Below are 27,774 nucleotides of genomic sequence, written 5' to 3' on the forward strand. Positions count from 1 at the left end.
CAAATGGATTCCAAAACAGAAGGGTTATGTCCAGCCTCTGTCCCAACCAGCAACCCTGAGCCAGAGGTAGAGGGAAAGTGGCGCAGCCCCTATATCCCCGGACTCAATCTCCACAGGAAGGAACCAGGCCTGATACAGATTAGAAGTACAAGCTTGCAGGATAGCCCCGAGCAACCTCCGCAGTAGCCTTTTTTTTTTTTGTAGAGACAGAGTCTCACTTCATGGCCCTGGGTAGAGTGCCGTGGCCTCACACAGCTCACAGCAATCTCCAACTCCTGGGCTTAAGCGATTCTCTTGCCTCAGCCTCCCGAGTAGCTGGGACTACAGGCGCCCACCACAACGCCCGGCTATTTTTTGGTTGCAGTTTGGCCAGGGCCGGGCTTGAACCCGCTACCCTCGGTATATGGGGCCGGCGCCTTACCGACTGAGCCACAGGCGCCGCCCCGCAGTAGCCTTTTATTGAGCCAGCACAAGACAGGTGAGGGGAGTAGACAATTAGACAATGACTACGTGCCTAAGGATCGTCATGGGCTCAGCTCTTTCTCCGGAAGGAGCACTTGTGGACCAATCGCCCGAGGGTCCGCCTCCCAGCTGCAAATCATCTTGCTCAGAGGTTATCTGGTTCTTGGCGTCCTCTACAGGAAAGCCACACGGGGTGTGTCAGGAAAGTCTCCCTGGCTCACTGGTTCCCTCTGCTCCTCCACTAGGGATGTGATTGACATCACCTTCGTGAGGAACTCATTCAAGTCCTCGTGCGTCACTCTGTTCCTGCACAGGCCGATGGTGCCTGAATTCATCACTGACATGCTGTTAGGAAGCAATGTCGCCAGCATCTTAGGTGATATTGGGGATACAAAGGCAGAGGGTTGCTTGGCAATTCACACTGGACTTGCTCCTCCATCCATCCCAAGCACTGCTTTGCTCAAGAACCCTCCAGAGCTCCTGGTTACCTGTATAGCACAAAGTTCATCTCCATAGCCTGGCCCCACCTCGTTCTCTGTTCCTGCCACACAAATCCTCAGCAGCTAAGATGGCCCACTCAGCACCCACCCCCCAGAACTCCCTGCCTTTTGCCTCCATCCCTGGCACACAGCAGCCCTGGGTGGCCTTCCTCACACAGCACATCTGTGTGCCTCCTCAGTGCCTAGAGTAAGTGGCAGTTTGTACCAAGTTTCAGGAGCTCCTAGATTCAGACCTGGATTTGTCATGTGGCCCTAGTGGACTCATCTGTGAAGTGGAGGTGACCCTGTTTCATGGTCACATGGGTCCAGGGAGATGACAAATCTGGCAGCCAGGCCCATGTGGTGGGCAATGCCCCCGCTCTCAGAAGGATCCTTTTCTGCTTTCCTGCCCTCTGCAGAAGTCATGCAGAACTTCTCCAGCCAACCTGAAGTCCAGCTCCGGGCCATGAAGAAGCTTCTGGTGATGCCTGAAGATGAGCTAGGTAGGAACCCCACTGCTTTCCACAGCCTCCAGGGTACTGGCCCCTCACTCACGTTCTCCTAGCTGGTGTCATCGTATATCTTGGAGGTTTGTCTCTGTTCCTAGAAGGGTCCTGTGTCTTTGCCATGTGCTTGGGTAGCAAGCAGCCTGGAGTTACTCCATGTTACCACTTCCACCAAGCAGAGAAGGAGGCCAGGGGGTGGCTCCTCTCACTTGATTTTAATGGATCCAGGAGAAATCATCACCACCTAGCCCACCATCCAGAGGATTTAAGTTCTACTTTCCAGTATCATAGGCACTATAATGTATATGCAGGTGCATACCCTGTATACTGTGATGTGTATGTGTGTGTGTACTATGATGTATATGCAGGTGCATGCTGTCTGTGTACTGTGATGTGTGTGTTATACTGTGATGTACATGCAGGTGCATGCTGTGTGTGTACTGTGATGTGTGTGTTATACTATGATGTATATGCAGGTGCATGCTGTGTGTACTAAGTGTGTGTGTGTTATATTATGATGTATATTGCAGGTACATGCTGTGTGTACTATGATGTGTGTGTTATACTATGATGTATACGCAGGTGCATGCTGTGTGTGTACTCCGATGTGTGTGTGTTATACTATGATATACATGCAGGTGCATGCTGTGTGTGTACTGTGATATGTGTGTTATACTGTGATGTACATGCAGGTGCATGCTGTGTGTACTGTGATGTGTGTGTTACACTATGATGTATATGCAAGTGCATGCTGTGTGTGTACTCCGATGTGTGTGTTATACTGTGATGTACATGCAGGTGCATGCTGTGTGTGTACTGTGATATGTGTGTTATACTATGATGTATATGCAGGTGCATGCTGTGTGTACTAAGTGTGTGTGTGTTATACTATGATGTATATGCAGGCGCGTGCTGTGTGTGTACTGTGATGTGTGTGTGTTATATTATGATGTATATGCAGGCGCATGCTGTGTGTGTACTGTGTGTGTGTGTTACACTATGATGTATATGCAGGTGCATGCTGTGTGTACTATGACATGTATATTATGATGTATATGTGCATATATACTATGTGTATGCATGCACGTGCCATGTATGCTATATGTGTATACCATAATGTATTTTTGTCCATGTGCTGCATATACTGTGACACGTGTACTATGACATATATGTGTGTATACTATGATGCATATGCATGCACATTCCATGTATACTATGATGTGTGTGCAAGTATACTATGATGTATATATATATTTTTTATTTTTTTTTTTGTAGAGACAGAGTCTCACTTTATGGCCCTCGGTAGAGTGCCATGGCCTCATACAGCTCACAGCAACCTCCAACTCCAGGGCTTAAGCGATTCTCTTGCCTCAGCCTCCCGAGTAGCTGGGACTACAGGCACCCGCCACAAGGCCCGGCTATTTTTTGGTTGCAGTTTGGCCGGGGCCAGGTTTGAACCCACCACCCTAGGTATATGGGGCCGGCGCCCTTCCGACTGAGCCACAGGCGCCGCCCTATGATGTATATATTATGACATGTATGTGTGCATGTATACTATGATGTGTATGCGTGCATGTGGCGCATATACCATGATATGTATTCTATGATGTGTATACGTGCATTTCTGTAAGATACACTCTTAGACATGAAGAATGTTTCCAGAGACTGCAGATTGCTCTCCATAGACACCAATTCACCCACTGAAAACACATGAGAACCCCTTCCCAGCACTTTCCACTGAGGAGTCTTAATCTTCTCGATGATTTTTTTTTGTAGAGACAGGGTCTCACTTTATGGCCCTCGGTAGAGTGCCATGGCATCACACAGCTCACAGCAACCTCCAACTCCTGGGCTTAAGCGATTCTCTTGCCTCAGCCTCCCGAGTAGCTGGGACTACAGGCGCCCACCACAATGCCCAGCTATTTTTTGGTTGCAGTTCAGCCGGGGCTGAGTTTGAACCCGCCACCCTCGGTATATGGGGCAGGCGCCTTACCTACTGAGCCACAGGCACCACCCCTTCTCAATGATTTTAATAATTTTTTTGCTGGCTGGGCATAGTAGCTCCCACCTGTGATCCCAGCACTGTGGGAGGCTGAGGCAGGTGTTTTTTCGAGGAGTTTGAGACCAGCCTGAGCAAGAGTGAGACTCTGTCTCTACTAAAAATAGAAAAATTAGCAGGACACTGTGGCAGGTGCATGTTGTCCCAGCTACTTGGGAGGCTGAGGCAAAAGAATCACTTAAGAGTTTGAGGTTGCTGTGAGCTATGACACTATGGCACTCTACCAAGGGGGACTGAGACTTTTTGTCTCAAAAAAAAAAAAAATAAGTGTTTTTTGCCAAAATATGCCTTCGTAAGTTCTCTCCACTTAGCCTGGCTCACCTGCCTGTGTTGCTCACTCTTCCATCCAACCAGCTGTCCGGCACCTGTCCACCCACTGAATGTGTACCAAGAACACACTGAGGGCTGTCCCAGTGGTGGGGGCATCAGAGGTAGCGGAACCTCACATGGGCCTTGTGCATGCCCCTGCCCCTTGCATAGCTAAGCTTGGCCAGGATCAAGTCCATGCCAAGGGAGATTTTACCTTCCTGAGGACACTAAAAGAGGCTGTTTGGCCCCCTCCCAGAAGGTGGGCCTTCCCCATCACTGCAGGGCCACGGCCACCCTAAGAGTACCATTTGGAAACAGGCTTGCTGTGGGTCAGCATCCTGCCTTTGTCTCTCTCCCCATCAGTTCTGCTGTCTCCACCCTCCTCTGAGGAAATAGCTGTGGAGAGGAGGGCATCAGTGAGCACTGCCTCCTGCCTCCCCTGCACATGGCGTGGAGAGCTGGAGGGGCCCAGCCTGCCCTCTGTAGTGGGCAGGCTGATCCCTGTCACTGCCCCACAGCTGGTGCTCTCCCCCGCTGACCCTGTTCTCCATCCAGCAAGGTCAGTGATGGGAATGCCACCCCTACATGCATGTGGTGGACTCCAAGAGTGCCTCTCTCCACCCTTCCATTTGTCCACCAGGGGCCAGAGAGGCCCAGCATCCTCCGGCTTCTTAGCCCCATGAGACCCACCCAACTGTCCTGCCCCGCCAGGTCTGCCGTGGCCCCTGGAGCTGGTGGAAGTGGTGGTGGCCGTCATGAGGCGGCACGAGCGGATTGCTGACGTGCAGCTGAGTGCCTGCTCCCTGCTGCTGCGCTGCCTGGGCCAAGGTGGGCACCCCTGTGTCTCCCCACACCAGTTACTCTCAGACAGCACCCTGCTATGCCCACCCAACCCCTTCCAGCGAAGCAGAGAGGGCACAGGACAGGAGCCCGAGACAGAGGCTTCACTCCACGCCTGCCTTTGGCCTCTCTGGGCCTGGACAAGCTTCCTATCATTCCTTGTCCCCGCTATGAAATGAGCTGGACACAATGGAGTCCTCCAGAGTGACCCTCAAGAAGGTTGGGTTGTACCCCAGGTGAGAGAGATGAGCTGATAGCCCAAGGGCCCGGGCTCCAATACATCTTTGAGGCATTAAGAAAAGGTTGATCTGGGCAGCACCTGTGGCTCAGTTGGTAAGGCGCCGGCCCTATATACCGAGGGTGGTAGGTTCAAACCTAGCCCCAGCTGAACTGCAACCAAAAAATAGCCGGGCATTGTGGCGGGCACCTGTAGTCCCAGCTACTTGGGAGGCTGAGGCGAAAGAATCGCTTAAGCCCAGGAGTTGGAGGTTGCTGTGAGCTGTGTGATGCCATGGCACTCTACCAAGGGTCATAAAGTGAGACTGTCTCTACAAAAAAAAAGAAGAAAAGGTTGATCTTTGATTTTTAAGCCAAATGAAATCATTGCCTTTCTAGTTTCAACCCTGAAGTTTTAACTTTCACTCATGTTCACAGCTGGCAGCCCTGCCCCCTCCCTCAGGGCAGCCTCTGTGGGGTCCTGCTCTGGGCCAGGAGGCAGATGTGGGTTTCCTAAGTGCTGTTCCCCAGAGGGGAGGCGGCTTGTGTGCCTTGTCCCCCCCACCCCCAGGCTAAGGGCCATCTTCTTCTTCCCCCTGAGCAGGGCTGATACGGGACCCAGAAGCTGAGGTGCCATGTGACAGCGCTGTTCTCTCCACCCTCCTGAAGACCCTGAGGAGCCACCCCAAACTGGAGCAGCTCACTGCCTCTGTCTACAGCCTGCTGACCATCACCACCAGCCAGGGTGCGCCTGCAGCTACTCCTGCCCCCCAGCAGCAACCCAGGAATGGGGCTTGGGTTGGTGTGGGTACAGGTTGGCTGGACATGGTAGTGTGGGGCCTACTTCTGAGGCCATACAACTGCCATGGCTGGTTGGTTGTTCCTTCCCCAATCTTTATTATTTTTTTTAGAGACAGAGTTTCACATTGTTGCCCTTAGTAGAATGCCATGGTGTCACAGCTCACAGCAACCTCCAGCTCTTGGGCTTAGGCGATTCTCTTGCCTCAGCCTCCCAAGTAGCTGGGACCACAGGCGCCCACCACAACACCCGGCTATTTTTTTGTTGCAGTTTGGCTGGGGCCAGGTTCGAACTCGCTACTCTTGGTATATGGGGCTGGTGCCCTACTCACTGAGGCCATAGGTGCCAATTCCTTCCCCATCTTGATGACAAGCTTCTATTCCTGCATTCAGTGGTTCCTGACTCTGCCAGGCATGGCCTCGGACTTCACTATCTACTGCATAGCCCCTTCTGAGAGGCTGGGGGCCAATGCCTCCCCCCCAACCTCCATTCCCTACAGCATACCAAGGGCCATGGGGAGGAGAGGGTCACACAAAGAGCACACAGGGGACCAGGCTGTGGGTTCCATGCCCCTCATCCACTTGGTGGGTAGGCATTGTTCTCCCCAACAGGGGGATGGGTCCCACAGACAGCAAGAGTCAGGGCGGGCTGCTGAGCCCCACCACTCTGTCCTTACCACACAGACTGTACAGTGGATCACACATCACTGGGTTCATTTTGGGGAGCAAAGGATGGCACTGGGCAGACTGCACACTGGCCATCCCACAGGAACAGGACCTAACCATGGTCCCATCTTGGAAGGCACAGGCCTGCTCCTTGTGGCCTAGCAGGGGCAGCTACAGAGACTAGACTCAGCCTTGTAATGGTGGCCCAGGAGAGGGATGGCTCCCTGAGGGCCAGGGCCACGTCTCCTTGTTTCCAGTTTCACAAGGACATGAGACCTGGCCCAGACCAGGTACTCAGGTCAAATGGGACTGCAGTGTCCAAGGACCAGAGGGAGGAGCTGCTCTGGGAAGGCTTCCCGGAAGGCGACCCTCCGTGGTCCTCATTGCTGGTGTGCCCATAGCATCGGCCTTGGAGGAGCTGCAGAAGGCTGGGCTGTTCGAGCACATCCTGGAACACCTGGTCAGCGCTCGCGAGAACAGGGACATGTGCATCAATGGCCTGGGCCTGCTCTGGTCCCTCCTGGTGGATGGTGAGGGGCCCTCCGTCCGCTGGGGCTGACACCCCTTCCTCAGCTGTTCCCCAACTGCCTCTGGCAGCCTTTGAGGGTTTCCACACCAATCCCCTGAACACTTGAGGACAGCCACGACCTAAGAGAGACTCTTCTAGGGGCTGGAAGCTGAAGCAGGGGAGACGGGCGGGAAGAGGCACCTGTGCTGTGGAGTGGGACTTCAGGGTTCTGTGCATTGGGGGAAGACGGGCGGGAAGAGGCACCTGTGCTGTGGAGTGGGGCTTCAGGGCTCTGTCCATTGGGCAGTCCTGGCTCCAGGTCAGCCTTGGTGTCCAGTGGCCTATTCTGATTTTTGATTTACAATCGGGCCTCTGCCCTGTGCTGCTTCTTCCCGAGACACCATCATGGCTCTGCAGTGCCCAAGAGAAAGTGGGCTACCAACCACAGAGCCCGGGAAACCCAAGACAGCCCTGCCAACACTCAAAGTGCAAGACTCCCCGAGCCTCTCCCAGGGGTTAATCCCTTTCCTCCAGAAATTGGTAGTCATGCCTCCTGCCTTTCCTCCTCTGAGGACATCTGACTGCTCCCCACCCCAAGGTCTGCTGTTGTCCTTGGTGGGATGCAGCAGACGGGGTTATCTGCTCACATGCTTGTCCTGGCCCCAGCTGTCATTGTGGACAAGGCCCCCCTGGAGAAGGCCCCAGCCCTCATCATCCAGGTGCTGGGCTCCTACCCCACGGATGCGGAGATGGCTGAAGCCGGCTGTGCGGTGCTCTGGCTGCTATCCTTGCTGGGTGAGCACTAAGGCCTCAGGAGCTGGGAGGAGTGGGCAGTGGACTCACCGGCAACAAGGCCCACCCAACCCACCCGGCCCTGCAGGCTGCATAGGAGAGAGCCAGTTCGAGCAGGTGGCAGCAGTGTTCCTGCAAAGCATTCATCTGTGCCAAGACAGAGTCCTGCTGGTGAACAATGCCTACCGGGGGCTGGCCAGCCTGGCAAAAGAGTCAGGTGAGCCTGGGCTGGGAAGGGGCTGCCACCAGGGAGTGGAAGCAAAACCCAGCCCCCACCCTTGTCTACTTGCTGCCATAAACCAAAAAACAAAAACCAGAAAGGAAAAGACATTAGAAATGATCTATAGTCCTACCATTCAGAAATAGCTATTGAGACTCCCACACACATTTGATGAACTTTGCTACTCAAGGCTACCACATGACTTCCTGTCCTGAACACACAAGGCCTGCCTGACTCCACCTGTTGTTCCACTCAACGCGTTTGGCATACTCAAGGCCTGATACTTCTTCATAGAGCACACCAGATCCCTGGGACTGATCCCATTCAGACCATGGGCTCACCCTCTACTCCATGCAGCTCTCCTCAGAACACTGGCGACCACTTGGCTCCTCTTATCCCACTCCTGTATGCTCGGCACCCCATGACGAGGTCCCATCCCAACTCTGTTCCAGGTTGGGGGGCCCAACCAGGCCTCTGCTACTCAGCCACGGGATGGGCCTGGTGAAGGGAGTGGAGTGACCTTTCTTCCTGGGGGGAGGCTCTTCCCTTTCACTCTTACCTGCCACCCCCAGAGTTGGTGGCCTTCCAGGTGGTGGTACAGGAGGACACTGGAGGCCTTGGCCTCATCAAGGAAACATACCAGCTGTACAAGGATGACCCGGAGGTGGTAGAGAACCTCTGCATGCTGCTGGCTCACCTGGCTTCCTATAGTGAGAACCCCCTTCTCACCCCTTTCCCCTGCCATGGGAGCCAGTGGTCAGAGGTACCCTGCTCAGCTCTGACAGGGCAAGTGGAAGGAGCCCACAGAGCAGACTCGCCCCCACTCTGCAACCCTATGGAACTTCCCGTTCACCCATCATCTTCTGCCGTCCACTGTGCACCAGGTGCCATCCTAGCTAAGGGTGATGCAAAGGGCCTGGGAATCATAGGCATACCTGGGTGGGACCCTGGCCTCACAGCCTCTGCTCTACCACAGAGGAGATCTTGCCGGAGCTGGTGTCCCAAGGAGTCCAGGCCCTGGCCCAGGAGGTCCAGGAGCGCTTCACCTCTAGCCTGGTGAGTGGCAGCAGGAATTCCTGCCAACCCGGAAGACCTTTCTGTGGAATGGCCTGATTGCCACATGTAGAGTAGTAGTTACTCTTCTCCTATTATGTCATTCCTATGACCGGGCCAAAATCAACCCAAAGGGGAGGGATAACCATACCTTCTCAAAGAAAACTTTCTGTCCACAATCAGTGGATTAAAACACCCAAGTAACTGCTTTGGACACTGAACTGCCTGTGAAAACTAGCTGCTTGCTTCCTCCTCCCAGGAGCTGGTTTCTTATGTGGAAAAAGTGCTCCTGAGGCTGGAGGTGGCCACCCCCTCCACTGACGCTGGGCAGGAGGCAGACACCCCACAGGCCTCCCATAACAAGTACACTCTCCCCCTGCCCTGAAATGCCCACTCTTCCTTTCCCTGCCTAGGGAGGGAGGCAATGTTGCCCTTGGGGTTGGCGGAGTATGGCAGCAGGAAGATGGTTGCCGGGACCAGCATGTTTATCTCTGAGCTGACTAATAAAAAGGCCCAAGGCCAGTTCCTAGAGTGCCTTAGTTGTTTCAGCAGCAGGCCATGACTGGCCAGTGGGGCACTTATCCCTGTCTACATAGACCTCTCCCCTGCCTGGCCAGGCAGCCATCTGGACCCACAGTCCTTTCAGACTGCTCCAGTGAGGACAATGCTAGGCCTCCACCACACATTCAAGGTGCATCTGTGTTTATGTTCAACAGCACCCCAGTGGGCTGGCACTGTGTGTATGGCCACTGGGCAGCTTTATGCACTTGTCAGTACAACTGGTGCTGGACTTCAGTCCCCAGACGGAATCTCAAACCTGGGCCAAAAAGGCTGCAGGCTGCCCAGAGGCACTCACTCGGCTCCCAGCTTACAAAGCCCAAGGGCAGCATGTCCACTAACATCCAGAAATAAATGTCCAAGTGACTGCGGTGCCTCATGTCACGTGCTGTGGGAGAAGCTCTTGCTGGTCCTCACCTACCAGCTAATCTTGGGGCCAACTCAGATAAATGGGAGAAGGGAGCCTCAGCCCTAAGAGCTTCTCTGAAAGTCCAAATGGCCACAGGAAATTGTCCAGTGAGTAGCTGCTGTACCAGCCAGCTGCTTCTCAGGAGCTAAGTGCAAACACTGGCCGGGGTCCCTCAGGTCCAGCAAAGCTCGTCATATCACCCAAGACAAGGGAAGAAAAAGGGCCTCCTTAGAGGAAGGAGGTGCTGAGCACTCATGATGCTTTCTGCTTTTGGACCCAGGGTGAATCCCACCACAGTCTGTCAAGTCCAGCACCAGGCAGGCCAACAGCCCAAACGTCCCATTCCACTCTGGTGCTCAGCAGATGGTGAGGTTGCCAGGCTGCCTCCAACTTTCTTCCCTGCTACATCCCTGCCATCCTGCCCCCAAACACACATGGCAGGAAGGCCTCTTAGACCACAAGTCAAGAAGAAGTTCTCAGTAGCGTGCTGCTTTGGGGGAGACCTGATGCACTCGTGCCTTGGTCAGGTGGCCTTGGGACCAAGGTGCTACTGCAAGTCAGCAGAAGGGGCAGTAGCAGGGCCGCGTCTGTCAGGCAGCATCACTGCGGCTGTCGGGTGCGGCCCCTGCAGGGTGCCTGCCTCGTGCCAAGCTCTCCCACTCCTTCTTCACCATGGCATAGAGTCTCATGGCCGCCTGGGCATCCTGAACCTGGGCGACACAGAGCAACTGTCTCAGCAGGCGCCAAGCATAACCAAGGGCCACCCAGAGCCAACCCCCATCACTGAGCCCTTCACGCCAGCCACTGAGCAAGACACCTGCAGGAGGGTGAGGGAGGAAATGTGAGGAAAGAGATGTGAAGCAGCAGGTGGGAAGCCCTGGTGGTCAGCACACCTCTGTGACGCAGACCTCCTGTCTGCAGGAGAAGAAACAGAAACCCAAGGAAGCCAAGTAACAAATATGTCACCTTTCTGGGTTCGTCAGATGACAAAGGTGGGGGGTGGGTGGGTGGCAGGCTTGGACAGGGAACAAAGGCCAGGCAGGCACGCAGGCCTTTTGCCCAGAGCGCTGAGACAGCACTACTGAGGCTGACTCTGTCCTGCAGAAGCAGGGCTACCAGGGGTGAGGGTGGTGGTAGTGCTGCAGGGGCCAGCTTGCCTGGGCACCTAGTCTTCTAGTGGGCCTTCAATTTAGACTGGTGACTTTTTCTCTACTTACAACATAACAGTTTGTGCTAAGTGTTAAGTGTAAATATTTAGACTTGATTCAAGATTTTGTAAGTATTAGCTGCCATTTCTGGTTTTTTTCAACCAAAGTCTTCCTAAAAAAAAGGTGCTCAGGGGCGGTGCCTGTGGCTCAAGGAGTAGGGCGCCAGTCCCATATGCCGGAGGTGGCGGGTTCAAACTCAGCCCTGGCCAAAAACCACAAAAAAAAAAAAAAGTGCTCAGGCATCACCTGTATCTGCCCATCAGGTAACTCAAGCCTGGGTTTCCAGGTCAGGCAATGCCCCCAATTCCCAAAGGTGTACTTACTGAACAATGCTCTGCTTGCTGGACCCTGATCCCCAGGATTTTCTCTGAAAGCAGCTTCAGGGATGGCCTTCCGCTCTGCCAAGAAAGAAAACAGCACACAGCGAGCTGGGTCAGGAGCCTCTGCAGACTGCCCAGGAACCAAACCACCAGGGGAGGAGATGGCGGCCGAGCCCCAACTCCTGAATCAGCCAACGGAGGAGGACACCTCTGTCTCCCACACTCAGCCCCCTCTTACTGTAAGAGGGGCAGCTGTCCCCTTGGCACCCTCTGGAGCAGAAATGACAGAAGCATCACCCTCTATCCAGTGACCCGTCACAGGTTAGTGTGTGGAGGACTTGTCCTCCATCATACTCATTTACCTGAACTCTACTTTTATAATTCCTTCCAGCTTTAAAGTTAAAAAGAAAAACAACGGAGTCACATTCATCTTAAGTACCTGCACTTGACTTTTAAAAGGTTTATATTTCTGTGTGTCCCGAATCTTCTTTTTTGGATGATCCAGAAACAGCACCTAGAAGATATAACAATCATTTTCATTTTTAGTTTGTACCTGGTGGACAGGATGTTGAGGCAGCAGGATCACTTGAGCTCAGGAGTTCAAGGCCAGCCTGGGTGATAGAGCGAGATCCCATCTCTTAAACAACAAACAAACAAAAAAACCTGGCTGGGCATGGTGGCTCACACCTGTAATGCCATGCCCTATATAGGCACCCTCCATGTATATACACTACTGGCTGCACACACACTCCTTCGCACTCTCTGGCCTGCTCACACTCCGTCTGCCTGACTTCGTTCTGGCCTCCTGTGACTGGGTGGAGCACTGCCCCTGACTCATGGCACCCTTTCTGCCCAGGGTGGTAGAGGTGTACTGAATTGATACCTCCCATCAGGGTCACTGGGCAGGCTCCCAGTGCCAGAGCCAGGGACAGCAGTCACAGGCAAGACACTGGTCTGACCAGCAGAGAGCACCCTCCAGTGTAGGCAGGTTTCCCAAGGGAGGGGGCCTGGTCAAGGTAGGACTGTTAGGTATTAGGCTGTCCACTAGGTAAAAAAAAAGTGTCCTATGGGCTCAGCACCCATAGCACAGTGGTTACGGTGCCAGCCATATACACCCAGGCTGGCGGGTTTGAGCCTGGCCCAGGCCAGCTAAATGACAACTGCAACAAAAAAAATAGCACAGCGTTGTGGCAGGCACCTGTAGTCCCAGCTACTTGCAAGAGAATCGCTGAGCCCAAGAGTTTGAGGTTGCTATGAGCTGTGATGCCACAGCACTCTACCGAGAGCAACACAGAGACTCTGTCTCAAAAAAAAGTGTCCTAAGGGTGGCGCCTGTGGCTCAGTGAGTGGGGTGCCAGCCCCATATACCGAGGATGGCGGGTTCAAACCCAGCCCCGGCCAAACTGCAACAAAAAAATAGCCGGGCATTGTGGTGGGCGCCTGTAGTCCCAGCTGCTCAGGAGGCTGAGGCAGAAGAATCGCGGAAGCCCAAGGGCTAGAGGTTGCTGTGAGTCCTGTGACATCATGGCACTCTACCAATGGCGGTAAAAGTGAGACTCTGGGGAGGCGCCTGTGGCTCAGTGAGTAGGGCGCCGGCCCCATATGCCAAGGGTGGCGGGTGCAAACCCAGCCCCGGCCAAACTGCAACAAAAAAACAGCCGGGCGTTGTGGCGGGCGCCTGTAGTCCCAGCTGCTCGGGAGGCTGAGGCAAGAGAATCACGTAAGCCCAAGAGTTAGAGGTTGCTGTGAGCCGTGTGACGCCACGGCACTCTACCCGAGGGTGGTACAGTGAGACTCTGTCTCTACAAAAAAAAAAAAATAAAAGTGAGACTCTGTCTCTACAAAAAAAAAAAAAAAAAGTGTCCTATGAAAGGCACAATGTAAGTCCAGATGCGGGAAGACAGAGCTGCAGCCTCTCTGGTACTGGGACCCTGGTCTATGGCTTACAACAAGTGCTTGGCATGGCTCCTAGAATGCGGTAAGAACCAACAAACAGTATCTAGTGCCATTACTGGAGTGGTCCCTACATAGGGCACACATTTAAACAAACTTTTGGACTCCCATGATGACACTTCTGCTTTCAGAAAGCTAAGGGCGATAGTGTAATGTGTGGGAGAGCCATGGCCCAAGTCCCCTGAGGCCCAGCACCTTGAGGTCATTATGCAGTGCGTGTCCAACCAGAATTCTGCCCTTCAGCATTTCTGCCACTTCTTTCTGAACAACTTCAATTTCTTCTCCTAAAAAATCAAAACAAAGCAGCAATTTTCAGCAACATATAATTCATTGTCATTCTCTGAGGGGGAGGCCCCTCTCACCCCTGGTCATACCTAAGACAACAGGCCAGGGCCACAAAGCCACAAGGGGGGTGACTTGGAGCCACCACACCCACTAGGGAGAAGTGCCTCACAGGCATTGGTGGGGCAGCTGCAAGGGCCACTCCGGGGTGAGGGAGAACGTGTCTGCACACAGCCCGAGGCCTGCACAGGAGGAGTGAGCACTGGAACTCTCAGAACCACTAGGCAGAGCTATCTGACCTTGGTTTCCTAATAACAAACCAGGGCCTATGCTTCACATATTCCAATGCAAATAAGACACACACCCCCCACACCAGCCAGCGTGGGAGACATGCTGCCATACACCCATGCTCTCTGACTGCTTTCTGGGACCTTTTGGGGTACCCTCTGGAGATTCAGAGACTACCCCACCTCCCACTGTGTGAAACCCCTTCCTCTCCACCCCTTATACCCACAGGGAGGGGCTCCAGTGACCACACTCACACCATGTGACTCTGCCTGCTACTGGCCAGAGCTGAGCAGGACCAGCCTCCCTCCCAGGAACGGAACCAAGAGACACTGGTGACAGGGCTGCCCTGGTGGCTGTGCACGCCAGATAAAGCAGAGAAGGGCAGTGTGAGGAGAGAGAACAGACAGGTGCAGGGAGACCACCTGGCCTTGGAGTCTTCCTGGATGCCCTTGCCTCTTAACCCGTACCCTCAGTCTTCAGCTGTATGGGTTGGTTAGTCACTTCTTAAGGCCACCTCCCTCACTCACATCTGGTCACTGCTTAGTGGCCACCTCCCTGACCCAGGTTCCTGCTAGCTCATGCCTGTTAACAAACTATACTATTTCCACCCTCATGGCCCTACATTTTATTCTCAATGTTGCAGCCAGAGGGAAGCCCAGAACTTAAGCCAGACCAGGCCTCTCACTGCTCACGATCTGCTTCCCTAGCAACTCCCAGAGCCCTCACCAGGGTCTATGGGATCCCATGATCTGCACCGCCCCCCACAGCTGTCCTCCTCATGGCCCAAGCCTCGGCCCAGAGACCTCCTTCCTGGTCCTCTAACACACCACTGTGGCCCTATGCTGCGCAGTACAAAGCCATTCTGGAACAGGTCCTGGTCCTAAAGCCTCTGTGGGTGCCTTTTGTGTTTCACAACCCATCACCCAGGGGAGGTGAGATGTGTCAGGAATATTGAAATATTGATGTGATGAATGTTCCTGAACAGAAAAGGAAACAAAGGGAGAAGGTAAATCCAGTTATTACTTCCCCTTCTGCGTTCATGACATACCCTGCTGGAGGTTCTCGGGCAGTATCCCGCTGACTGCTGTCCTATAGTCTGTCACGGGCTCAGTCGGCTTGACGTACTTGTCATAGACACATTTGCCATACTGGTTCACGATGGACACACGGGCAGCAATGCTCTCCTCCCCCTTGGGGCCCACGCCCACCATCTCACAATCCATGGCTAATGCCTTGGTCAGGCTGAAGGGAAATCAAAAGTTCCAGCTTAATAAACACTGCAGGACTCAGGATTCCAGGTCACACCTGAAGGGACCACAGACTAAGTGTTGCACAGAAAAAGCTCGGTGCCTGTCACAAGTGGTGTGTCACGGTTCTTAGCAGGATCCTAGGAGGTACCTGCCCACTCAACTAGAAAGGGAAGCATCCTCTTGCCTGCAGAACACCCTCTAAGGCTGAGCAAACATCTGCCCGAGCTGAGCATACCCGCCAAAGGCCTGCTCCTTCACAAGCGTGACGCTGCTTTCGCTCTGACCCAGCTGTCTTCTTGCTATCTTGGCTGCCGCTGGGCCTAGGGCAGCTTCAATATCCACTGGGTCCACATCATCAAACCAGATGTCTTCCCTAAAAGACAAAAACAAGAATAGGCTGACCACTGGAAGGCCCTGGTCCAGCCACTGAGGCAGCACCCTGTGGTGCCAACAGTTGGCAGACACAGGTGGCCAGAGGGGATGCACGGAGTCTGCTTCTCTCGCAGTTGGGCCCCAGAGGCTCAGCTGCTGGTGTTATTTTGATCATCTCAGAGCTTTCTTTTCATCATTTTTCTTTTTATTTAGAAAATATGCTCATTATTTATGATTTAGGAACTATAAACACAGAGAACATAAAACAGAAACGTGTAACATACCACCCAGATATAATAATTGCTAATGTTTCCTTTTTAATTACAATAGTAATAGGTGCGTTTTCAAACAATCAAAAAATACAGATAAACACGATGACTGTAAATGGAAACACAGAACCCCACCAAGGCACACGACCACTGCCATCTTGCTCTCACCCTCTGTATTTGGAAGCCCACACAGGTATGAACACCTGCCTGCCCAATTTTGTCTCTTAGGCTCAGCTTAAATGTCATTGCCCCAGAAAAGCTCTTTCCAGTCACCCCAAGAGGATAAGCTCCTCTTGCCAAGTGCTCCCATGACCTTCTCCCTCATGAACTCATCCTGAGGAGCAGGACTGCCTTGCTAAATGCTCTTCCCAACAGCCAGCCTAGCAGGGATGCACTCACCTGTCCTCTTTTGACACTTTAGCAATTGTGTCCTGAACACTTGGGTGACACGAAGCCAGCCTCTGACTTACAAGTATATTACCTTGAGGCAAGGCATTCAGAGACAGCCACTGGTTCCTGGTCCTCCTCGTGGGGATGATCACCACAGTGTCTGTTAACTAATCACCTGGCACTGAGTGAACCACATCTCACCAACACCTTGGAGACACCACAGGTGATGACACTGAGGTGCAGAGGATGTCAAGAACTTGCCCCAGACCCCCCAACTGGCAAGAAGCAGGGACAGGTCTCACATTCCAGCCTTCCTGGGTTCAGACTCTTTCATTCCACAAATTGTCACTGGTTGCTCCTAAAAGCCAAGCTCTGTCCTAAGCGTAGAAAACGCAGCAGTGACCATGAGACAAGCCCTGCCCTCAGCGTGCCCATGCTCAGAGAGAAAGCAAACAGCAAGTAAACAAAGACACGGATGCCATCGGGGTGAGAGCATGGATAAAGTACGGTGGGGCTATCCCGTCACCCGGTCTCTGCACGGAGACGGGCCCGAGGCAGTAAAGCTGCTGCCTTGATTGTCAGTGGTGAGGAAGATGGAGGCCAGGGTGGTAGGAGCCATGCCAGTGACCACAGCTGAGACTCAGACGTCGGCAACGTTGACACTTACTCAGTGGGTGGGTTGGGGGCTGAGGCTGCCGCCTCCTCAGCTTTCCGCTTCTTATGCTTGATACTCCCTCGTTTTGCAGCTATGTCACCATCTGCCCTTTTCTTGGCTCCCTTCGCATCATGCTCTGCTCCTCCGGCCTTCACAGCAGGTGCTGGCGTCTTCCTCTCCATCTTAGACCCTGTGGGAACAGAGGCCCTGGTCGCCTCTTGGTCTTCTGTCGCCATCTCATCTGTCTTTGCTTTATCTGAGGTCTCTTTTCTGTTTCGCTGGATAATCTCAGGCTGCTTTTGGGAAACCATCTGAGAGATAACAAGAGGCTTTTCTGAGGCCTGTGATTTTTGTTTCAGCAGCTGTTAGGACCCAAAACAAAAGACATGCTACATTTTAATTTGGAAATTATACACAACAGGTTGAAAAACCTGTGTGGGATATACAAACACACACACATCAGTCACATCTACAGGCCCTTCCTACAGCATCACTGAAAAATTTTTTTTTTTTTTTCTTTTTTTGAGACAGTCTTACTTTGTCACCCTTGGTAGAATACCCTGCTGTCATAACTCACAGTAATCTCAAACTCTTGGGCTCAAGCGATTCTCTTGCCTCGGCCTCACAAGTAGCTGGGATTACAGGCACCTGCTACAATGCCCAGCTATTTTGAGAGATGGAGTCTCACTCTTGCTCAAGCTGGCCTCCAATTCCTGAGCTCAGGCAATCCACCCACCTCAGCCTCCAAGAGTGTTGGGATTACAGGCATGAGCCACCATGCCCGGCTGAAATTTGTTTTTATTTTTATTTTTTTTTTTGTGGTTTTTGGCTGGGGCTGGGTTTGAACCCGCCACCTCCGGCATATGGGACCAGTGCCCTACTCCTTGAGCCACAGGCGTCGCCCGAAATTTGTTTTTTTTTTTTTTTTGTAGAGACAGAGTCTCACTTTATGGCCCTCGGTAGAGTGCCGTGGCCTCACACAGCTCACAGCAACCTCCAGCTCCTGGGCTTAAGCGATTCTCTTGCCTCAGCCTCCCGAGTAGCCCGAAATTTGTTTTTAAATGATTTGGAAAAATCTTTTTCATTCTCACCCACAAGTCACTTGTGGGAAAATGCTATTTCTTTGCTTAATACATAATTTTACACCTGTTCTTACATTCCTACGCAATTTCAAACTCATATTCTATACCTCACATACCTGAGTGACTAAACATCACAGACTGCTGCACAGAGCGGATGATAAGCAACCTTTTTTTTTGTTTTTTTGAGACAGTCTCAAGCTGTCGCCCTAGGTAGAATGCCGTGGTATCATAGCTCACAGCAACCTCAAACTCTTGGGCTTAAGCAATTGTCTTGCCTCAGCCTCCCAAGTAGCTGGGACTATCGGTGCCCACCACAACGCCTGGCTATTTTTTTGTTGTGGCAGTTGTCACTGTTTTCTTCTCTTTTTAGCTGGCCTGGGCCAGATTTGAACCCGCCAGCCTCAGTTTATGTGTCCGGCACCCTACCTACTGAGCTACAGGTGCCTCCTTTTCCTTTTTTTTTTTTTTTCCAGTTTTTGGCTGGTGCTGAGTTTGAACCCACCACCTCCGGCATATGGGGCCGGCACCCTACTCCTTTGAACCACAGGTGCCACCGCTTCCTTTTCACTTTTTTAAAAGACAGGGTCTCACTCTATCGCCTGGGCTAGAGTGCAGTGGCCTCACCATAGCTCACTGCAACCTCAAACTCCTAGGATCCAGTGATCCTCCTGGCTCAGCCTCCCAAGTAGCTGGACTATTGGTACATGCTGCAATGGCCGGCTAATTTTTCCAGGTTTTGTAGAGACAAGGTCTCACTTTTACTTAGGCTAATTTCAAACTCCTGAGCTCAGGCAATCCTCCTGCCTCAGCCGCCCAGAGTGCTAGGATTACAGGTGTAGTCACTGTGCCTGGCAGCCTTCTTTTCAAGATGCAGGGTCTCGCTTTATCCCCTAGCCTGGAGTTCCAGACCCAGCTTGAGCAAGAGTGAGACCCTGTCTCTAAAAATAGCTGATCATTTAAGCAGATGCCTGTAGTCCCAGCTACTTGAGGGGCTGAGGCAAGAGAATCACTTGAGCCCAAGAGTTTGAGGTTGCTGTCAGCTATGACGCCTCAGCACTCTTGCGAGGGCGATAAACTAAAACTCTATCTCAAAAAAAAAAAAAAAGAAAAAAAAGAAAAAGTTCTCAATTCTCTTTTGCTCACTCTGAGGCTCCATAACATACTCCAGAACATGAAGGTCAACAGCAGTGAAGAGAACAAAATCAACTCATAACTCAGCACCCCAGCCTGACATTTCCTGATGGCGTGACCTAAGGCCAAGTTTCTGAAGTTGTCTGTGCCTCAGTTTCTTCATCTAGAAAACCAGGTTAATATTAGCTAACTCCAAAGGATGCAGTAAGGAGGGGAGTGAAGCCCAGGGAAGAGTATGTGGCAGAACCACCTGCACAGAAGCAGAGAGCACTCCTGTCTAGAAAGGCAGCCGGCACAGCCAGCATCAAAAGCAGGGCGCTGGGGGGGGGGCTGCTGGGTTTCCAGATGCAAGCTTTTTTTGGGGTAGGGGGGGACAGAGTCTTAAGCTGTTGCCCTGGGTAGAGTGCGGTGGCATCACAGCTCACAGCAATCTCCAACTCCTGAGCTCAAGCGATTCTCCTGCCTCCGCCTCCCAAGCAGCTGGGACTACAGGTGCCCACTACAATGCCCGGCTATTTTGTGGTTGCAGTCCTCATTGTTTCGAATCCAGCAGCCCATGCTGGATTCGAAACCGCCAGCTCAGGTGTATGTGGCTGGCGCCTTAGCCAATTGAGCCACAGGCGCAGAGCCCCCCTCTCCCCTTAAAAAAAAAAAAAAATCTCCCTGGGTAGAGTAATGTGGCATCACAGCTCACAGCAACCTCTAACTCCTGGGCTTAGGCGATTCTCTTGCCTCAGACTCTTGAGTAGCTGGGACTACAGGTGCCCACCACAACTCCTGGCTATTTTTTTTTGTTGCAGTTTGGCAGGTGCCCTACCCACTGAGCCACAGGTGCTGCCTTTCCAGGCCTATTCCCTCATAGAGGTGATAAAAGTATCTACCTCACACTTATGGGGACTACGGAAGAACCCACATGCAGACCAGAGCGTTGCACATTTTAAGAGCTCAAAAACTGGTCCCTGAATTCCCTAGGTGAATCTGCTTATGTGTGTGTGTCTGTGTCTGAATCACACTGGTCTCCCTGCTTCTCCTCCTCTGCCTCCCTCCACCTCTGTCTCCGCGGGTGTGTGTCTCTCTCTGGGGGCGGGGGGGTTATCCTAAGCTTCTCCCCCTCTCTCTTTCCTTCCACTACTGTTAACCTGGGAGGAAAAAAAACTAGGGTGGTTGTAAGGACTGGTCCGGTGGCTCACGCCTGTAATCCCAGCACTCTGGGAGGCTGAGGTCCGTGGACTGCTTGATCTCAGAAATTGGAGAGCAGCCTGAGCAACAGCGAGACACCTCTCTACTAAGAATAGAAAAAATTAGCGGGACATTGAGTTCAGGAGTTGGAGACCAGCCTAGATAACATACTGAGACCCTGTCTCTACAAAAAAATAGCAAAATTACCCGAGAGTAGAGAAATGCACCTGTAGTCCCCACTACTTGGGAGACTGAGGCCGGAGGATCACTTGAGCCCAGGAGCTGGAGGTTTGCTGTGAGCTAGGGTGGGGCCGCGGCACTCCAGCCTGAGCGACAGAGTGAGACCCTGTTTCAACAACTATGTAACTGGGCGCTTCTCATCAATGGACAATAACTGCTAGAATCGTCTGCATCGCGTCTGCCGTGGGCTTGGCCCCCCTCAGCTGACCACTTGCCAGGTCCTCTGAGGGGCCACCCAAGCCGTTCCCGTCCCGGCGTCGAGCAGTGACCCGACCAAAGGCCCGTCCCAGGCCTCACCTCCAGCAGCGCCTTCCAGTTCCGAGAAAAATCTTCTGGTGCCTTCGGCGGCCGCACCACCACACTGGCGGCGCTCAGCGGCCTCCTGCCTAATCCGTTCGCTCTGTTTTTCCAGAACCGTTTTTGCTTGTTTTTCTTTCGAGAGAGCTTCCTGACAAGCCCGGAATCAGCCGCGGGGCTGCTCGGGGAGCGCGCGGGGACCTTCCCCCTCACCATCCCGGCGCCTGCGGTGCTTCTCGGGCCGCACCCTCCCGCTCCGCTTCCCAGCCCAGGCTCCCGCGTACCCTGGCCCCGGAAGCGGCCCCAAAGCGGCACGCGCATCGCAGGCCCGGAAGTGCTCGCGTCTCCGCGACCGGCTGGAAACTGGAGCCCCGCCTGTTGGTTCCATGCGGCCTGCAGTTCCGCACCGGAAGGGAGCTACGGACCCAGTGAGCTGCGTCCACCGTCGGCGCCCGAGGGTCTGGCTGGGCTAGTCCGGGGTCTCACGGACATCCGGGTTGGGGATGAGAAGTGCGGACGTCGGAAGCAAGCTGGGAGCAGCTGTCGCTGACGCGGAGCGCGCGGGTGCCGGCGGCTGCTCAGCACAAACGCTTGCTCGCTCCAGGGGCTTGCACTTGGCTTGTGCCCGAAGCTGCGCTTCCCCGCTGGTGGGAGTGAGCGGCCGGCCGGCAGGCTGCAGCCTTGCGTGAGAAATAAAGCTGTCCTGCCCCAGTGTGTGCGGGTGACGATTTTTCAGTTGACATGAAGTTTGCAAAATGTATCAGGCTCAGAGAGATGTGAGCAGGAGATAGCAGTAACTAACTGAGCCCATGCCCCAGGGAAATTAAAGGCACTTAATTTTTTTTTTTCCTTCCCTGTAGTTTCCAGACTATCTGATAAATTTCCTAAAATTGTTACTGATACCGGAAATTCGTCTTCAGTAGGTCCTTGGTCTCCGGGATTCAAAGAATGAATCTGCGGACCACAGATCAAGGGTAAGACAGGATTTATTTACGGAAAAGAATACAAAAACACCAAAGCTCCCTGCACGGAGAGAAAAGCTTGCTCTCTCTCTGTATCAGGGCTCTTTGTCTAGGGGCATATATAGTCGCAAGGGGCCCTTTGTAGTTATATTTAGCGTGTCTGGAATGTGTCTGGGTCGTGATTGAATGGCTACAATCCCTTTCATTTCCAGGCCTAGGAAATGGTGGTTCCCTGTTCAGCCGCAAATTCAAGGGGAGGGAAACCTAAGGTGCTGGTGTCTCCCCAGCAGTTGTCTGGCCCTTCAGGCTATGGAGTCTCCTGCGGGGGGTGGGGGTGGCTTGCCTGCCCTCCAGCCTGCTGGTTCCTCTGCTCGCTGCCACCGCCAAGGCTGAGGCAGCAGGTCCCCACTCCCACCCCTCCACCCCAACCAAGCTCCACCTAGCTGGCTGGGGCACCACCTGTCCTATATCCTTACCACTGTAACCGCCTCAGACAATTTGGTTCAATAGTTTTTGTTTTGTTTTGTTTTTGAGACAAGGTCTTGCTCTGTTGCCCAGGCTGGAGTCCAGTGCTATGATCACAGTGCACTGCAGCTTCAAACTCCTGGGCTCAAGTGATCCTCTCCCTCAGCCTCCCAAAGCCCTGGGATTACTGGCACATACCACCAAGCCAGACCTGGTTCATTTCCCCCCCCCCCCCTATTTTTAGTAGAGACGTCCCGCTTTTTTGCTAAAACTGGTCTCAAACTTGTGAGCTCAAGGCATCCACCCACCTCGGCCTCCCAAAGTCTCAAGCTGTCATCCTGGGTAGAGTGCAGTGGTGTCACAGCTCACAGCAACCTCAAACTCTTGGGCTTAGGGGATTCTCTTACCTCAGCCTCCCAAGTAGCTGGGACTACAGGTGCCTGCCACAACACCCAGCACCACAATGCAGGGCTATTTTTTGTTGCAGTTGTCATTGTTGTTTAGCTGGCCCAGGGTTCAAACCCACCAGCCTCAGTGTATGTGGCTGGCACCCTACCCAGTGAGCTACCGATGCCTACAGACCGAGTTCATTTTTATGCAACAAAGTTGTGACTTGGGCAGCGCCTGTGGCTCAGTGAGTAGGGTGCAGATCCCATACACCGAGGGTGGTGGGTTCAAACACGGCCTTGGCCAAATTGGAACAAAAAAATAGCTGGGCATTGTGGCGGGCACCTGTGGTCCCAGCTACTTGGGAGACTGAGGCAAGAGAATCGCCTAAGCCCAGGAGCTGGAGGTTGCCATCAGCTGTGATTTCACAGCACTCTACTGAGGACGACAAAGTGAGACTCTGTTTCAAAAAAAAAAAAAAAAGTTGTGACTCGTGTTTTGGTTGCCTGGGAACCCCCCAGGTTAAATGTCACATAACCTGAGCATGCCCAGATGAACTAAGCCTGCAATCATAGGCAAAACCTAGGTGCTGCGACTGAGGAGCTGGACCGAATCAAGAAGCAGACACAGGATCCAAGATCCAATCAGATCAATCCTATTTACTTCTGACGGTAAAACCTGCCCTAAGCCCCAGCTCCAGGAGGCAGGTTTGAGCTAGACTTTTGTCTTCTTGCTCAGCCGATTGTCAATAAACATTTCTCATTGCAAAAAGCTGGTTTCTCTGCCTTTGACCTTCCATTGTGCACAAGCAAATGGACCTAATTGGTTCGGTAACACCTAGTTGTTTTTTTTTTTTTTTGAGACAGAGCCTCAAGCTGTTGCCCTTGGTAGACATGGCATCACAGCTCACAGCAACCTCAAACTCCTGGGCTCAAGCGATTCTCTTGCCTCCACCTCCCAAGTAGCTGGGACAACAGGTGCCAGTCACAACGCCCGACTATTTTTTTGGTTGCAGCCGTCATTGTTTTTTTGGCGGGCCTGGGCTGGATTCGAACCTGCCAGCTCAGGTGTATGTGGCTGGTGCCTTAGCCGCTTGAGCCACAGGCGGCGAGCCGGTAACACCAAGTTTGAATGATTGACCTTCACCCTTATCTTCCTGGAATTTGTGTTACAAAGAACAATTATAGCTGATCAATAGTTTATGTTATTTTAATGAACAAATGCAAATGTTAGGAAGTGCTCCCTTCTTTTTTTTTCCTTTAAAAATCCACTAGTAACTGTTGTTAATCAGAGCACATATATTCAGGGCATCTTGCAACTGTGAAAATAAGTCATTCAAGATCTATGCTATGGGAACTTTAAAATATTTTGAACCTTAAAGGAATGTATGGGGACTGAGTCAGTGACTAGTAGCTGCAACCTAAGCAACCAGACCCTTTGTTTCTCTGATTGTAGATTAGCCTTCTTTCTTACCTAAGTTGTTTTATAAAATGTTGTGACTAAAGGGAACCAGGGAAGACCACTTCCCTCTTCACTGTTATCTTCATTGTAAATTGATTTCCTTCTTTTCTCTTTCACACAAAGATGTCATGACTATCACATTGTCGAAGATGGAATATTAAATATGGATGATCACGTTTTCTAAATTGGAATGTTAAATACATCTTTTAAATTGCAAAGGAGGCTGGACGTGGTGGCTCATGCCTGTAATTCCAGCACTCTGAGAGGCCGAGGTGGGTGATTGCCTGAGCTCATGGGTTCAAGACCAGCCTGAGTCAGAGTGAGACCTTGTCTCCAAAAATGGTCGGGTGTTGTGGCAGGCGCCTGTCGTCTCAGTTACTTGGGAAGTTGAGGCAAGACAATCGCTTAAGCCCAAGAGTTTGAGGTTGCTGTGAGCTGTGACGCTATAGCACTCTACCAAGGGCGATATATCGAAACTCTGTCTTAAAAAAAAAAGAAAAGAAAGAAAGAAAATAAAGTAGAAATTTGGCTTTTAACATCAAAAATGAGCCACAGAAGTTTATATGTGTAGTCTGTACGTTGGCTGAAACAGGCTTGAGGTTGGCAGTTGCTTATCAGGACAGAATGTTTGAAAGGCTGGTCCTCTGTCCAGTCAGAGGTGTAGTGGCTTGGGTTGTAAATTACAGTTAGAGAGGGGCTGGCAAGGCTGGGCCTGGTGGCTCACGCCTATAATCTTAGCACTCTGAGAGGCTGAGGCCAAGACCAACCTCAGCAAGAGTGAGACCCCATCTCTACTAAAAATAGAAAAACTAGCCAGACATTGTGGCAGGTGTCTATAGACCCAGAAGCTACTTGGGAGGCTGAGGCAAGAGAATCAGTTAAGCCCCAGAGTTTGAGGTTGCTGTGAGCTGTGATGCGACAGCACTCTACTGAGGGTAACATAGTAAGACTCTGACTCAAAAAAAAGGAAAAAGAAAGGAGGTGCTAATTGGCCTGATGGCTCCTATTATTAGGGAGTTTATTGAGAGTATGGTTTTTCTGTAGCTGTAGGAGTTTTGTAAGTTGTCATGCCAGCCAAGCCCTAAACCAGTGATTTTCAATCCGTGTTGTCCAGATGAAGAAGGTCCGGCCTCCTGTCACTGTCAACTAATACGTGGATATGGGGATAGGTCTATTAAACTTTATTTGTCAGAAGGATTCTGGAGAACAGTGAGAGTAGTCTTTCTAAGAATACTCTTAGAGGCTTGGCACCCCTAGCACAGTGGTTACACGTCAGCCACATACATCAAGGGTGGCAGTTTTGAACTCGGCCCAGGCCTGCCAAACAACTGCAACAAAGAAATAGCCTGGCATCATGGTAGGCGCCTGTAGTCCCAGCTACTTGGGAGGCTGAGGCAAGAGAATTGCTTAAGTCCCAGAGTTTGAGGTTGCTGTGAGCTGTGATGCCACCGCACTCTAGCGAGGGTGACAAAGTAAGACTCTGTCTCAAAAAAAAAAAAAAAACCCAAAACATTTAAATTGAAAAGTTATTTTTTCTAAATCAATCTACCTAAACTGCTTAACATGGGCATTTTTAAGGTGGGAGTTAAATTTACAAAACAGTAAGAATGGGAGATAGGGGTGAAGGTCAGGCAGGATCTAAACTGACCAGACCAGCTGTGTCCTATCTGTGCTAGCCTGACAGACTCCATCTTATTCTCACCACATGTGCTTTCATTCCCCACTCTTATTATTACAATTCTTATCTATGAAATAGAGTTTAAACGGAAATAATTTTTATGGTTTATTGTATTTGTCCTGGGATTGCATTTATTTGGGCAAGGGATAGGTTTATTTATTTATTTATTTTTGGAAAAGCAGGCCTCATAACTCAGGTGATATATTCAATATAAACGTTTAAAGGCACAGCATGTTTGAGCAAAACGCAGATCCATCAGATCCAGATCCAATGTGATCTGGCAACCCTCCCTTCATGAGTCCTTGTTTCTAGATCTAACTCCACATGGAAACATCAGGGATGGAAAAGGCCTATTTGGCCAGCTCCAAAGTCCTCCCTACAGTCATGTTCCAGGGCTTTGCAGAATCCAGTTTTTTTTTTTTTTTTTTTTGAGACAGAGCCTTAAGCTGTCACCCTAGGTAGAGTGCTGTAGCATCATAGCTCACAGCAACCTCCAACTCCTGGGCTCAAGCGATTCTCCTGCCTCGGCCTCCCAAGTAGCTGGGACTACAGGTGCCTGCCACAACGCCCGGCTATTGTTTGGTTGCAGCCCTCATTGTTGTTTGGCAGGCCCGGGCTGGATTCGAACACGCCAGCTCAGGTGTATGTGGCTGGCGGTTAGCCGTTTGAGCCACAGGCGCCTAGCCAGAATCCAGTTTTAAGGGTGTCAATTGATGGGCTTCTTTCAGTTGAAGAGACTATTCCACAGTTAATGGTTGGTCATAGTTAACTTTTCAGTCTGGGCCCCAGAAAAAGTGTTGCCAAACTGGCCAAAAGAAAAAACAAAATGGGGCAGCGCCTGTGGCTCAGTGAGTAGGGCGCCGGCCCCATATGCCGAGGGTGGCGGGTTCAAATCCAGCCCCGGCCAAACCCCAACAAAAAAATAGCCGGGCGTTGTGGCGGGCGCCTGTAGTCCCAGCTGCTCCGGAGGCTGAGGCAGGAGAATCTCTTAAGCCCAAGAGCTAGAGGTTGCTGTGAGTCCTGAAAAGGGGAAGGAAAGGGGGAATGAAAAACTGGGAAGAGGCGGCGCCTGTGGCTCAAGGAGTAGGGTGCTGGTCCCATATGCTGGAGGTGACAGGTTCAAGCCCAGCCCCGGCCAAAAACCACAAAAGAAAAAAAAAGAAAAACTGGGAAGAAAGAGAGGAGCAAACAACCTACGTCATGTAATGTCATCCTTTTCAAATCAAATACCTTTGGAAGCCCTAATCCCAGGCCCCCTCTGCCCATAATGGCAACACATCTACATCGCAGCTCCACCCTTCAGTTTTAAGGGACAGTGACACCAGCCCTAAAAACACTACTTCTAAGCAGGGCCAGGGTCCACACGAAGTCAACTGACCTCCAACTGATGGGCAGCTTCACCCACTACCTCACTCTGTCAAACTCCTCGAATTATCATCGGGCAGGGGTCGCTGGGGGGAGTCGAAGGTCACGCCGCAGAGTCCAGGAGCTCCACTGGGGGCGCTGGGGCATAAACGGTCCAGACTAACTCACAGGGTCCGAAGGAAGCTTCTTTTTTTTTTGCAGTTTTTGGCAAGGCCTGGGCTTGAACCCGCCACCTCCAGCATATGGGGCTGGTGCCCTACTCCTTTGAGCCATAGGCACTGCCCAGCCGAAGGAAGCCTCTAAGCAGGGCCTCAGGGTGCTGAAAAGCGCGCCGCGCGGCCTGCGCTCCCCGCGCCCGGGCGGAGCGACCCCGGCAGCGCCGCGCGGCAGGCCCCGCGCGCCGGTCAGGACAGACCCCCGGCCCGGCAGCTTCCACCGCGCGGAATCGCCAACTGCAGCCCGGCGACAGGCGTGAGGGGTCGCGCGGGGCTGTGAGCAGAGAAGATCCCTCCGGCGACAGACGCTGCGCGCAATTCCAGCCGGTGCCTTGGGGCAGGTTTCGCCGTCCGCCTCCCCCGAGAACACCAGGAGGAGGTGGGGACAGGGTAGAGGGTGTCCCCGGATCCCCGCTGGCTCCAGAAAACCCCTTTTAGTCCTGGACATCA

General features: G+C 52.3%; 2 protein-coding genes across 11 annotated transcripts in view; one reads left to right on the forward strand and one right to left on the reverse strand.

Moving 5' to 3' along the window:
* Positions 1–9,439, forward strand: part of STKLD1 (serine/threonine kinase like domain containing 1) — a 29,938-nt gene extending 20,499 nt beyond the window's left edge. For 8 of the 10 annotated variants that reach the window (XM_053558154.1, XM_053558155.1, XM_053558159.1 and 5 more), the window contains 9 exons: positions 708–838; positions 1,361–1,444; positions 4,527–4,643; positions 5,476–5,616; positions 6,737–6,865; positions 7,510–7,638; positions 7,724–7,852; positions 8,428–8,911; positions 9,168–9,439. In XM_053558154.1, the coding sequence (XP_053414129.1) occupies positions 708–838; positions 1,361–1,444; positions 4,527–4,643; positions 5,476–5,616; positions 6,737–6,865; positions 7,510–7,638; positions 7,724–7,852; positions 8,428–8,911; positions 9,168–9,201 (1,378 nt within the window). In that variant the 3' untranslated portion in view covers positions 9,202–9,439. The remainder of the gene's footprint in view (positions 1–707; positions 839–1,360; positions 1,445–4,526; positions 4,644–5,475; positions 5,617–6,736; positions 6,866–7,509; positions 7,639–7,723; positions 7,853–8,427; positions 8,912–9,167) is intronic. The other 2 variants (XM_053558158.1, XM_053558161.1) reach the window with 2 other exon arrangements.
* REXO4 (REX4 homolog, 3'-5' exonuclease) lies at positions 9,359–21,076 on the reverse strand. Its single transcript, XM_053558164.1, has 8 exons — positions 20,792–21,076; positions 16,875–17,224; positions 15,412–15,549; positions 14,975–15,168; positions 13,552–13,640; positions 11,843–11,917; positions 11,407–11,481; positions 9,359–10,585 (listed from the first exon to the last, which is right to left on the reverse strand). The coding sequence occupies exons 1-8, from the start codon at positions 21,005–21,007 to the stop codon at positions 10,466–10,468; spliced, it is 1,257 nt and encodes a 418-aa protein (XP_053414139.1). The 5' UTR covers positions 21,008–21,076; the 3' UTR covers positions 9,359–10,465.
* Positions 21,077–27,774: the final 6,698 nt, after the last annotated feature.

Source organism: Nycticebus coucang, chromosome 2 (genome assembly GCF_027406575.1).
Source record: "Nycticebus coucang isolate mNycCou1 chromosome 2, mNycCou1.pri, whole genome shotgun sequence".
Lineage (NCBI taxonomy): Eukaryota > Metazoa > Chordata > Mammalia > Primates > Lorisidae > Nycticebus > Nycticebus coucang.